The 13,456-nt window shown below is 46.9% G+C and overlaps 1 protein-coding gene across 1 annotated transcript in view; it reads left to right on the forward strand.

Annotated features, from left to right (window-relative positions):
• Nucleotides 1–581: 581 nt before the first annotated feature.
• Nucleotides 582–13,456, forward strand: part of EEPD1 (endonuclease/exonuclease/phosphatase family domain containing 1) — a 113,252-nt gene continuing 100,377 nt past the window's right edge. Inside the window, exons 1-2 of the mRNA XM_003788586.3 lie at nucleotides 582–983; nucleotides 1,465–2,523. Of these exons, the coding sequence (XP_003788634.1) occupies nucleotides 1,646–2,523 (878 nt within the window). The 5' untranslated portion in view covers nucleotides 582–983; nucleotides 1,465–1,645. The remainder of the gene's footprint in view (nucleotides 984–1,464; nucleotides 2,524–13,456) is intronic.

Raw genomic sequence — 13,456 nt, forward strand, 5'->3', positions numbered from 1 at the left:
AGCAAAGGTAATATGCTAGTGCAAGAAAAGCAGAAGGCTAAAGTGGGGGTAGAAATTAAGATCTCAATCTCCTTTGGAAGGTGCTGCAAGAATGGGAGACTTTGGATGGTATCCAAAGGGATGTCTCCCTCACAGGGATGGCGGGGGCCTTCCTTCCCCGGCCCCAAAGACGCACAAAAAGCAGCCTCTGGCTATGTTAACAATCTCTTGCCTGCACAACCATCCCTAAGCTCCCAGCGGCAACCCTGGTTGGGGTTAGCAGAGGACCGCCTCCCGCTGACCCACCGGCGGTCGCGGCGCCGGCCCCACCCCTTCAGTCCCTAAGCCCCGCCCCACAGCCCAAGGCCTCGCCCCCGCGCTCTGGGGTTTGCTCTCCACCCACTTGGTCTTGGCCCCGCCCCCACACTCTATGGCCCCGCCTGACGCTCCGGGGTTCCGCTCTCCACCCACTTGCGCCAGGCCCCGCCCCCACGTGCCCTCCGGAGTCCCGGGAGGAGTTGCCGCGCGGAGGAGGCGTGGCCGTCGTGCTTGCAGAGGCGCGGGCGGCGCGGCCAGGACTTTGGCTTTGACACCTACAACGAGCTGGGGCCGTGGCGCTAGTGCTGAATCTGGGCGCACTGTGGCTGACCTCGCTGCCGAGTTGGGCGCAGGACTTTTTGCCTGTATAAACGCAGCGGCGGCGACGCTGCAAGTCCTGGTGCAGTCTCAAGTCTTGGTGCAGCCAGGGCGGTCGGATTTCGCCGCCGCTGCCGCCGCCACCGAACAGTCCTGAAGCTTCTGCCCGCTCTGGGAGAGCGACACTGAGTTTCTCCCGCAGAAAGAGCCGGGACACGCGGACCGAGGCGGCGCGGGAGGCTTCTGGCGGCCTGACCGCTGACCCGCACCCGCAGGCGCTGCAGGGCCGGAGGCAGTGGGCCCACGCGGCTCGGGCTTCTGAACCGTAGGTGGAAGAGGGACTGACGTCCCGGCAGAGCGGACAAGAGGTGGGGTGCGGGGACCTGCGGCGTGTCGGGTGGGGGTCGATAACCCCTCCTCGGTGCCCGCATCGGGGAGCACGGAGTAGCCAAGTTGCAGGTGGCGCTGAGTGTCAGGCGCGGGTTGGGTGGGGGCCATTTGCTCCCTCAGATCTTCCCGAGCTCGGGTGCTGGTGACTGAAGTAGGGAGATGACCCCAGCGCTGCCAGAGTTGAGAGATGGCAGGAGGAGAGGCGTGAGGCTGACAGGGATAGGTCTCCTCCCCAGAGAAGCAGCTCATAGCCTTTTTGGACCCCAATGTGATAAAAACCGGAGGTCCCAGGGGAAATTCCACATGGGCACAGCTTCCCTATGGTTTGTATTTTCAGGGGTTCATGGGCAGCCACCGGCCCCGAACTGAACTTGTGGCTGCTAACTCCAGTACTAGGTAGGGAGTGCTAACGCAAATTGATTAATTCACTCTGCGTGTGTTTATTAATTTCCTTTCTAGGTAGCCAAGTGAAAGGTAATTTTGGACACTCTGAGCATGGATTTGCTGGGTGTTTGTGGTGACTTCAGCCCCTGAATCCTGCACCTTCCATTCTTCTGTGCTTCTAAGATACCTTGGGCTTCCTCCCTGGCCACGAGTTCCTCAGGGTGAGGCCCTCCTGGACCCCTGATCCTGGCCAACCATGGGGAGCACCCTGGGCTGCCACCGCTCCATCCCCAGGGACCCCTCAGACCTGTCCCATAGTCGCAAGTTCAGCGCAGCCTGTAACTTCAGCAATATCCTGGTGAATCAGGAGCGCCTCAACATCAACACCGCCACGGAAGAGGAGCTGATGACCCTGCCGGGGGTGACCCGTGCTGTGGCCCGCAGCATTGTGGAGTACCGAGAGTACATAGGTGGCTTCAAAAAGGTGGAAGACCTGGCTCTGGTAAGCGGAGTGGGCGCCACGAAGCTTGAGCAGGTCAAGTTTGAGATCTGCGTGAGCAGCAAAGGCAGCTCTGCACAGCATTCCCCCAGCTCCCTGCGGAGAGACCTGCTGGCAGAGCAGCAGCCTCACCACCTGGCCTCCGCGGTGCCCCTCACCCCACGTGTCAACATCAACACGGCCACTCCGGCTCAGCTCATGAGTGTGCGAGGCCTCTCGGAGAAGATGGCCCTTAGCATCGTGGACTTCCGCCGCGAGCACGGGCCCTTTCGCAGTGTGGAGGACCTGGTGAGGATGGATGGGATCAGTGCCGCCTTTGTGGACAGAATACGGCACCAGGTGTTTGCGGAGAAGTCCAGGCCCCCATCGACCCACACTAACGGGGGCCTAACCTTCACTGCCAAGCCTCATCCCAGCCCCACCTCACTGAGCCTCCAGAGTGAGGACCTGGACCTGCCCCCCGGAGGGCCCACACAGATTATCTCCACTCGGCCTTCAGTGGAGGCCTTTGGAGGCACGCGGGATGGGCGGCCTGTGCTGAGGCTGGCCACCTGGAACTTGCAGGGATGCTCGGTGGAGAAGGCCAACAACCCTGGGGTGCGAGAGGTGGTGTGCATGACCCTCCTGGAAAACAGGTGAGGACAGGAGCTACCAAGGGGTTGGGCGAGAAGGCAGCTTTTGGGTCACCTCATCTGAGGATATAAATGAGGGGAGTAGGGAGGAGGCAAGAGTATTTAATCAGTGTTCTTGAGGACCCAAACAACATTATCACCTGCGAGTGGGCTTTTCTGCCCTAGAATTTAGTGAATACAACTGTTTGAGCTGGTGGCACCTGTCTTGGGTGTATGATATCTGAGATTGCTTCATGATTTGGGGGTAAGTAGACGTTGTGTTGTTGGTGTTCGGTAGGCTGGAGGTTGAAGAATGTTGTCTCGCTCACAAGACTTCATAGGATTTATTCCAAATAAGGCACTCAGAGCCTGGAAAGTGGTGCACAGTTTTGCATGTGAAAAAGTTAATTGGATTTTTTTTTATTAATGAGAGGGAAAATCACATTTGTTCCCTTAAATATGCCTATCTGTCTACGTAAAATCATCTTAAAGGCCAGGTATTTGCAAACACAGACACTGTGAATGAATCACTCTTCATTCTTTTTCCTTATTTAACCATAAGTCAGTTTTCAGTCTCACAATTGCAGTCCAAATTGTGTGTAACTTCTGTCCCATAGCCAGAAAAGGCCAGGCAGACGTGTGTGTGTGTGTGTGTGTGTGAGAGAGAGAGAGGACATTGGCCAGATTTTCCGATTTGAACATAAAAAGAAAAGACTTGTAGGATAGGCACAGAGTGTTTACATTATTCACAACACTGCTCTCTGTAGGAACTTCTGTTAACCCTCCCATAAAACAAAATGATATTATTGTGGCAGTAACTACTGCTATTGGTAAAATAGTGTACTGTATAATGCAAAGCTTTGGGAAGGAAAGAAATATTTGTCATGGTCCCTTCCAGGTCCTGAGTGCTGTGATCATGGTCTGGAGAGATCTTGCCCTGCCACCCCCAGAGGTGCAGTGTTTATGGCTACTTTCTGCTTTCCTTTGCACGTTGGTGAGGCTGGCAGGGCAGCAAGTTGGTGTCATGAAGTGAACTCTCAGCGGGAAATCATAGTACTTATTGGCAGATCATCAGGCTGCATTAGTGAGGAGAAAATCGGGTCACAGCGTTTCCTGGCACTGACCCAGTGGCACTCTCTTGTCACTGAGAAGAGAGGATTGTACACTGTTTCAGAGAACTGGACCAAGGGGACCCTTGCGCGCTCGGCCTGCGCTGCTGTGTCCTCTGTTTTGCATCCTAATGCGCTCCTTTTGCAAAATTATCTGGTGCACAGGTGAGAGCTGGACTTAGCCCTGGGAGATATTTAGGAGAAATGGCTTGAGAATTGTCCTCTTTATCCATAGCAGCATGGTGTATGAATGGGGAAAGAGGAGGGAAGAGGAGAGGAGGGGCATGGCTGTTTAATTCCCATCATGAGTTTTCTAGTGGCTCAATTTGTGGAGGGAGGGAGGGATTAGGATCAAAAGTTGTGCCAGTGGGACTGACTGGGCAGCCCTTGCTCATTTACTATGTCAGTAGTTTTTCAAGTGTGTTCCCCTGAACCAGTAGCATTAGCCACTGACCCAGAAACTCTGGGTTTCTGTGTTTTAACACACCCTCTGAGTGATTCTGATGCATACTAAAGTTTGGGAACCATTGTGCTAGGTATTATGCAATCAGCTGTCCTTCTGGGTTTCTCTTTAAAACCCCTCCCCCTCATACTGGCTTTTCTGGCAAGGTCGGGGAATTCATGCAGAGCTTTCCAGGTATGCTTGGCCCTCCTTATCTGTGGATTCAACCAACTGTGGATAAAAAATATCCGGGGGAAAAAAGGGATGCTTGCATCTGTACTAAAGATGTACAGACTTTTTTTTTGTCATCATTCTCAAAACCAGCAGTTCTCAACCTCTGGGTCATGACCCACAGGAACTGTATTAAAGGGCTGGAGCATCAGGAACCATTGCTCTAAACCGTACAATATGAGCAATGTATGGTTTACAATATTTACGTGGCATTTATAATATATGGCATTATAAGCAATCTAGATTTGGTTTGAACCATTCAGGAGGATGTGTGTAGGTTATATTCAAATCCAATACATTGGGGACTTGAGCATCTGGATTTTGGTATGGCTGGGGGACCTGGAACCAGTCCCCTGCAGATCTCAAGGAACAATTGTACTTTGTTTACCTTGTGACTGTTTTGATCATCCCTATAGTTATTTAACCCTGTAAAGTTCTTTCTGGCTGGGGTTTGAGAGGCTTATTTAGCTTCTAGGACATTTGAGTGTGGGGGGTAGAAAATGGGAGAGAGAGCAAAAACAGCCAGCTTCAGAGTTGGCTCCACCCTGCAGCACGCTGAGAGAGAGTGCGCTAACAGCTCTTTTCCAGTGTGGACTTGTTAGGGTTGTCCTGTGTTTTCTTCTTTGGATTTCCTACTGGTGATGATTTGTTGAAGACATTTAACTGCTGTCTTCAGATAAGAGTGCAGGAAAAGCTTGCCCAACCTACTAGGGCATAGAAGGGAGTCCATGTAAGTGACTGGGAAGGTGACCTGCACGTCCGTTGGCCACATGTGTTGTCCTGTGGGTTGGTGATTCCTTTTGCCTGGTTACAATGCATTCAGTATTCTGGACATTCCTAGAACATTTTTAGTATCTGGTAAACATGAAATAATAGGCTTAGGGCCTGATCCCCTGCAGAGCTGGATGGGTGCATTTGCCTGTGTGACTGTCCTTGGGTACCAAAAGCTGTCACAGGATGGATCGTGTGTCCTCAGTGACAACAGCGCCCGTTCTCCAAGAGCTGCGTGTTCCTCCTGATTCACAGAAATCTCTCACATTCCATTTGTTCCCTATATTAGTAAGAGGAAATAGCATCTAGTGTGAGTAACGGTGGAGGAAGGTAATTTTCCAGGTGGCTCCTATTTGCATGCGTGTGTACATGTAATAGAAGAATCCCCTGACTTCTGCATAGGCCTTTGCATTTTCTAACAGCTTTCACATTCCTTTGATTTTCCCAGTAACTCTGGCAAGTAGATAATGCTTTTAATTATGATTCTCCAGCTCTGTGTAAGGAAACTAAAACCATAGAAGGTAAATGACTTGCCTCTGTGACTCAGCTGGGACTAGGATTCAGACCTTCTGATTTTAGGCCCAGGTTCTTTGTCGATGTGCTATGTTTTGTAAGCACTCACCTTTATTATGTCTCTTGGTTGGCATCCCCATACTCTGCCTCATCAAGAGCATTTGCCAAATTGTGTGCCAGTCAGTTTCTTAAATTAAATCCATCGTAAAGGCATTGTAAAGATACCCTTGGGCAATTCTTTTGCAAAGGGCATAGCTGGCTCTCGGTTTTCCTTTCTGTGCAGTGTTCATGGAGTATTTATAGAGCAAGACTAAAAGAGGAATACTTCTGCTAAATATGCTACATTTGGTGACATCCACATCTGGAATGAAGATTGGTTAATTTTTACTTTTTATTTACTTACTTTTCTGCTGGGGAGTCATTCTATCTTGAAAAGCCCCTTTGGTAACTAAAAGTACATGGATAAACCCTGAGGGAGCTGACAAATAATCTCCAGAAGAAATAAGGAGATTTAACATCCCAGTTGCTCCTTCTCCCTGTAGCTTACATCAGAAGGGAACTTGAGTGTCAAAGTCTTTAGCCCTGTAATGGTTTAAATCCGTTTTCTTGCCACGTGTCTGCAGTATCAAAGCATAAGGTGGATTAATGCCTAGCAACACGCACTGCCAGTGAAGGAAGAGATTTTAGTTCATTAGACTTGATTAGTAGGATCAATATAGGCATCACCCACCTTGTCATTAGATTCATTCATTAAAAAATATGTATTGAATGTCTGCTGTATACATACATAAGCTAAATTCAGGAATCAGCTTGACCCTGTCACTTAACAGAGTTGAGTAAGTGTAGATCAGTTTATATAGCTCAATATCAAAATAGTCTGATAAACTACATTTGGGGGGCAAGTCACAGAGTGTGATTGATAGAGGGTTGTGTTTTTCTCATATGAATAAACCCATCCTGGGAGACTGAAGAGTGGGTGGATGCAACCAGATATAACATCTGGGAGCAAAATAACCAGCTGTCCTCTTAAAGTAGAAATCGTGAAATCTGTTCTGACAGCTGTGGAAACTGAGGCTCAGAGAGACTAAATGGCATCCATGGGGCCTTCAGAAATAGAGATGTTGAAGTCAGGATTTGAAGCCAGGCATTTGTCAGATTTCAAAGTGAAGGGATCAGGTGTGTCTTTCCCCAAACTCCATGTCCTTCCTCTGTCTCCAATTCCCAGCCCGCCCAAGTTTCCTCCCTGTCTCGGGTCCTTGGCTGGCCAGGTATTAGGGTGTTGGGGAGGAGCAGGGCTTCACCACAACCCCTGGGACTGTGTCAGGCCTCTGGAGGTCTCTGCTTCCTTCCTGCTTTTGTTCCTGCAAAGGATGGGGCTCAGGGCCAGAAGGGTCAGGGCTTCTCCACCCAGCCCCTCAAACATAGGTCTGTGACCTTGGGCCTGAATCCAAGGCCAAGTTCCAGTTTTTTGAGCCTAGGAGCTCTGGGTTATTTCCAGACAGAAAGGTGGTCACTAAGAAAACTGTTGTGGATCCCTAAGAAAAGATGACGAGAATGAAGGGAAGGCCTAGCATGGGCAGGACTCAGGCTTCACTTCACTAAAGGGAAAGGTCTTGCTTTTGTTTTGTAAGAAAGCTGGGCCTGGCCAGGCACAGTGGCCCATGCCTGTAATCCTAGCACTTTGGGAGGTTGAGACAGGAGGATGGCTTGAGCCCAGAAGTTTGAGGTTGCTGTGAGCTATGATAACTCCACTGCAGTCAAAACAACAACAAACAAACAGAAAAAGAAAAACCCAGGCCCACTTAGAGTCTGATTTCAAGGTTCTTTGGGGGTTTGATAATGTTGATTGTTGATTCTCCCTGGGGATATCAATTCCTTTCTTATTCATTGATTCATCCATTCATTCATTCACTCAACAGATAACCTCACTGGTTCTGGGTGAGGATCTGGTGATAAATTGTAGAACAAAGTCCTTGGTGACGTGGAGGGACTCCCAGGCTTTTCTTTCAACAGTAGGAGGTTTAGAAGCAGAGGTTGATGAAGTGACTTCTTTCCAGGTGTTCTGGCTGCTGGGGGCCATGCAGAGTGGGTCCTAGGAGTTGAGTGAAGAGGCTGTTGCTAGATCAGCCTAACAGGGATGGTGTCTGAGGACCTGGGGAAGGGTGTACAGATAGGAAGTCATTCAGAGATAAAAACTGGCAAGACTTGACCATGTTTTGGATGGTGTGATGGTTCAGCAGCTGGCTTGTTTGAAATGCCAAACAGGAGATTCATAGAAGACAGACACAGAGGCATGTAAGAAATCCTGGGGCTAAAACGCTGTACCCCGTAGCATGTCAGCAGGACATAGCTGGCTGACCTTACCTCTCTGCTACTGCTGTGCTCTGGACTCTGGGCAGGATAGGGCCTGGGGTCCATGGCAGATGGAGTAAGAAGCTGTGTCTGCCCTCTGCAGATGGGGCATTTGACAAGATCTCATATGCCTTTTAGTATCCGTGACCTATAGAACCAGGGCATGCTTTGGGGACTTCGGTAGTTATTTCTATGAGAGACGTTTACATAGATTCAGCTGGAGGGGCACCTACTTTGTATTCACTACCTGATGAGCTGAGAGGCATGAGGAAATCCTGCCCCACGGTCAGGGAGCTGCATCCTCTTGCGTGGACACACATTTTGGAGAGGGACTTACCAGGGCGATGCATGGTTATGAGGAAGGACGTGAAGTTTGCTCAGGGACCTGAAGTCACAGGGATTTGGTAGCTGTGTGCTCGGCTCTGCAGGCATGTGGAGACCTCAGCACTGGGGAAGGATGAGGGGACAGGACCAAGCCCTGGGCTTGGGAGGGAGCTGGTCTAGAGGGAGCTTGGCATCTGAGAGGAAGGAGTGTGGTAACATAGTGACATTTGGCTGAACATCGACAATTCCGCCTTTCACACATAGGCAGCTGAGGAGTGGGAAGTCCACATTGGGCCCCCCACTCAGGCTCATGATCTGAAACACTCAGACAGGAACATGGACAACATGGCAGGCTCCCACACAGGGTGCCTCGCAGGGAGAGACTCTGGCACACACATGTTCACTCACAAAGGCAGCAAGGTGTGTGTTATTCCTGGTGTGTATTTTTATTGCAACATTATCTTACCTTATAAAGGATTTTATTTCAGAATTCTCTAGTAACAGTCTCTTCCAGTAATGCATAAAATGATGCATGTCACTAAGCTTTGATTTGCTCACCGAAGACATCCTGGTCTGCACGTGGTAATGTATAGCTGGGTGGAAGTTCCACAGCAGTGACTCTTCACATCAGAACATCTAGAAGATGACACAAAAACGCGCTGCTCGACCTGACAGGCTGCTGCTGGTCCTCAACAAGTGTTGAGGAATCTCAGCAGCACCCTGACCCTGTTCCTGTGACTGTACAAAGGCCTGGTTCTGTGCCACAGTTCTTTTGTAATGTTTTGATTGATAGCTGCCAAATAGCTGTACCCCAGTGGCCAGGAACCCTGGGGAGGTGTGCTTGAGTAAACATTTCATCATAAAGAGGGGTCTTGAGTTCTTCCAAAATTGGGGATATAGAAGCACAGGGTTTTCTTTACCAACTGTTGTTCCCCAACTACAATTGATTTTTTGTTTGTTTCAATGAGCCGTTATTTCCTATGAATTCTGTTCTGGTTCAGCTGTTACCTGATTCAGCTGTTAAGCTGGGTCTTCAGTTGTTTTACCCAGAGGAGAGGCTGCCGTGTACTCCTGGAGGCTGTTGTCCCCTTGCTACATTTAAAGGTGCATGTGTTCGGGGTGTCCTAGGGGTCTGCAATCTTGTTTGCTCACCTAAAAACTGGAGGGTAAATCAATCGTTTCTCATCTCGCGTTAAAAGCATGGTATCTCTTCAAAAGGGAGGTGTTAGTTAGATTGTGTTTTAAATATTGATCCAATATCCTGTCTAAAAACATTTCTTAAGAATGTGTTTTCCATTAAGCAAATTCAGTCTGACTTGCATTTTTTTTTTTTTTTTAAAGCAGTCTCTGTTTTCTGGAAAGGTGGAAAGAGTAAATATTTGGGTGGCCTCAAAGTACGATGATGGCTTTGGCCTTGGCCCTAACTGCCAGTGCTCTTGGGTCTCTTTCTTTCCTTTCTTGGTGGGCAGATTCTGTGGCTCCAGAACATTGTGTTGTTTCTCTGGTCAGTTTTTTTAAAAAAGTGATTACCAGTCATTTGAGTTTTAATTTGTGGACTCTTTTTTTATTTTTTTTAGATTTTCCATTTTATTTTTTAATTTAAATTCTTTTTTTTTTTTTTTTTTATTGTTGGGGATTCATCGACGGTACAAGAAACCAGGTTACACTGATTGCATTTGTTAGGTAAAGTCCCTCTTACAATCGTGGGTGGACTGTTTTTAAATAGCAAAATACTTTTTTCATGTCTGCCCCCACCCCTCCAAAACACCTGATGGTGGTTGGACTTTGAGTGTCCACTTGGTAGCAATAGTTGTGCTAAGAGCAAAAACAATGATAATTAACACCATAATTACTGTGGCTGAGGCCCATGGTTAAGCTGTTGTGTGGATACAAAAGGACTGGTTCAGGGGAGCTGAGACATTTTACCCAGTTTTCAAGTAGTGACTTGGATCACAATCAAAGTTTGATGACCAAAAGCTACTCTGAGTTCAGTAGTGCTTTTTAACTTATTTGTATTTTATTCATCACCCCAACCTGCACTCTAGATTAGATGTTCTCTTGACCAACTTGGCTTGAGTTTCTCAGGTCATGACCTTCCATAAGTACATTGATATATAGTGATACCATCATGTGTGTGTGAGTGTGTGTGTGTGTGTGTATTCTAGTGTTTGTTTCTTCAAAATGGAGCAAGGATATTTGCAAAGCAAACTGAGTGCAAGATACTACATTTTTATGACTTTTCAGTCTTTTATAATTATGTCCACACCTATTTTGACAACAGTTTCTTAAACTGTCAATTTTAATTGTCAGTTGGCTCTTATAGAAGCTTTCCAAGCATTCATCTTAGTTTTCTTAGAAACTAAGTTTTCTTAGTTTTCTTTTTACTCATATTTCTATTTCATGGGTAATGTACATTTTACTGGTCAGGTTAGCTATCCTAGTATGTACAATTGGCATAATCAGAGTGGGGATGGACACAGGTGACTCTGGGCAAGCATGGGATGCCATGTGCACAGCTGATCCAGCCAGGAGTACCCACAGTGCCACAGCATCCCTTAGCTGGTTTTACAAAGGGAATGGGGATAATTTGGTAGTCCTTCAGTACTAGGAGAGCATCTGTTGTGTGTTTTTAAAAAAGGTTAGTACCTGTGGCCCAGTTGTTTTAGTCTAGAGCCAGTATTTACTGTATATGAGGTCTGACAATTAAGTTCACAAACTCATCCTAGAAAAAGTCCTACATACCTCGTTGCTAAATATCACTGTGGTCACCTTTGGAGTTCTTCTCATGACAAACTATGCATTGACACTAACACCTAGTTCACCCTTTAGAGCAATTTTGGAACTCTTTTTTTTTAGAATGACCATCACAGCAGTCATAATATGAGGTCTGACAATTAAGTTTTCAAACTTGCTACCATGTGTGCATGTTGGCAGCACCATACCAACAACTCAGTCGGGTTTCATGACCTTGGTATATCAGTATCTCACTGCTGCATTTGTATCAACCTGTGATGATATCTTGCTGCATGGCAATCCTTATTGTTGTTGCATGTTTTTACATGCTGTATGACAACAGCTTTGATGGTCATTCCAGAAAAGGAGTTCCAAAATTGCTTTAAAGGGTTGACTAGGTGCTGGTGCCAGTGCGTAATTCCCCAAGGGGAGTACTTCAAAGGTGATCCTAGTAATATTCAGCAATGATATTGGTATATAGCACTTTTTCTAGGATGAGTTCAAAAACTTAATGTCAGATTGTTGTATGCACATTACAGACCCCTGGAAAGTAACTGTAGGTTGTTACTGACCCACCATTCTTTTCTGTAGAAGAGTGACTCAAAAATGTAACTGCAGTTACATACTTCACTATTTCTACCAAGTACCCTAGAATTCTGAGAAGGAAGAGTGGTTGGTCCAATAGATAAGATGTACATTAGTCTCCTGGGGCTGCTGTAACAAAGTATCACAGACCGGGATGCTTTAACAATAGAAATGCATGTCTCACAGTTCTGGAGGCTGGAAATTCATGATCAAGTTTTCAGCAGGGTTGTTTTTATCTGAGGCCTCTCTCCTTGTAGATGATTGTCGTCTTCCTTTTATTCTTGTGCTCTTTCCTCTATACCTATCTGCATCCAAATCTTTACCTGTTAAAAGGACACGAGTCATATTGGATTAGAGCTACCCTTCCAGCCTCATTTTACCTTATTTACCTCTTTAAAGGTCCTCTTTTCAAATGTAGTCACATTTTGAGGTACTGGGACTTAGGGCTTCGTTTTATGCATTCCAGGGGCCACGATTCAGTCCATAAGAAAATGATTTAAGAAAATTTACCCAGGGATTTCCTTGTTTGGCTGTTTGTGAGGAAAATGTTCCTTTGAATCTTTTCTGGAGATAAGGTGATTTCAAGGTACTAGTTTCACAGTTTGAATGCTGGAGAAAGCATGTTTAGAGTTACTGGAATAATTCTCTGCTCTGATAAGAGAAATAGCTTCCTTGTCAGGCCCTGGTAGGTATGATCTAGCTCTCAGGCAGTGAGATTTGTCTCCCCTATACTTCTCGCCTTCCAACTTACACACCTGGGTTTTCTCTGAAATTACAATAGTGATCTAAAGCCTCCTGTACTGCCACCCCACCCCTACGTCATGCAGAAGCCTCCAGTCTGCCAAGTGTTTTGCTTGCCCTGGCTGTAGATAATACTGACACACAAACCCTAAGCATGCGTTTCAGGTAGGGATTTAGTACCCTTTAGAACTTAGCTTTTTACAATTGCTGTCATGGGATTTCCCTGATTTCTGCTATTAAGCACCCCAGCTAGGGCTCCTTTATCAGCATGCATTTCTCCTATCATAACAGTCACTATGTTGTAATTGCACATTGGTGCCCTCTGCCCTAGCAGATGAAGGTTTCATAAGGACAGGAGCCATGTGCATGCAGCTCTGTAGCTGTCAGGAACTTGTAGGAAGTAAGTGACCTTGAACATTTATTGAATATTTACTTTGCCCTAAGTGCTATTGCTGAGCCTTTTATATTAATTAACTAGCTGGATGCTTACACTACCCTAGTGAGGTGGATAAAGTATGTGCCCTCTATACATAAGGCGACTTAAAAGAATTTAAGTAACTTGCATAAAATCACATGGTGAATGATTCAAAACCAGACAGAATTATGCAGAGCCCCAACTCTTTAAGATGTAGAAGCAGCAAGTTCTAAACCTAGAGGTGGAACTAAAAGGTTGCAAAAGGGGATAGTTGTTTCCTCGCCTTTCTGTATCTAGAAAGTATGATGAAGGCTGGGTGCTGTGGCTCATGCTGAGGTGGGTGGACTGTTTGAGCTCAGGAGCTTGAGACCAGCATGAGCAAGAATGAGATGTTGCCTCTACTAAAAATAGAAAAACTAGCTGGGCCTAGTGGCAGATGCCTATAGACCTACCTACTCTGGAGGCTGAGGCAAGAGGATCACTGGAACCCAGGAGTTTGAAATTGCTGTGAGCTATGATGCTACAGCACTCTATGCAGGGTGACAGAGTGAGATTCTGTCTCAAAAATAAATAAATAAATAAAGTATGATGAGACATACTTGGAGGAAAAGGACCCTGTCCTGTTGAGGGTACTGCCCTGCCGTGGTTCCCATCTAGCTCTCGAGGAAATCATCTGAGTCTGTCATCCAGCAAGATCAGGAATGCTGACCTGTGGGAGGACTGGATTTTTTTTTTTTTTTT

This window comes from Otolemur garnettii, unplaced genomic scaffold (assembly GCF_000181295.1).
Source record: "Otolemur garnettii isolate 467f Iridium unplaced genomic scaffold, OtoGar3 scaffold00028, whole genome shotgun sequence".
NCBI classification, from domain to species: Eukaryota; Metazoa; Chordata; class Mammalia; order Primates; family Galagidae; genus Otolemur; species Otolemur garnettii.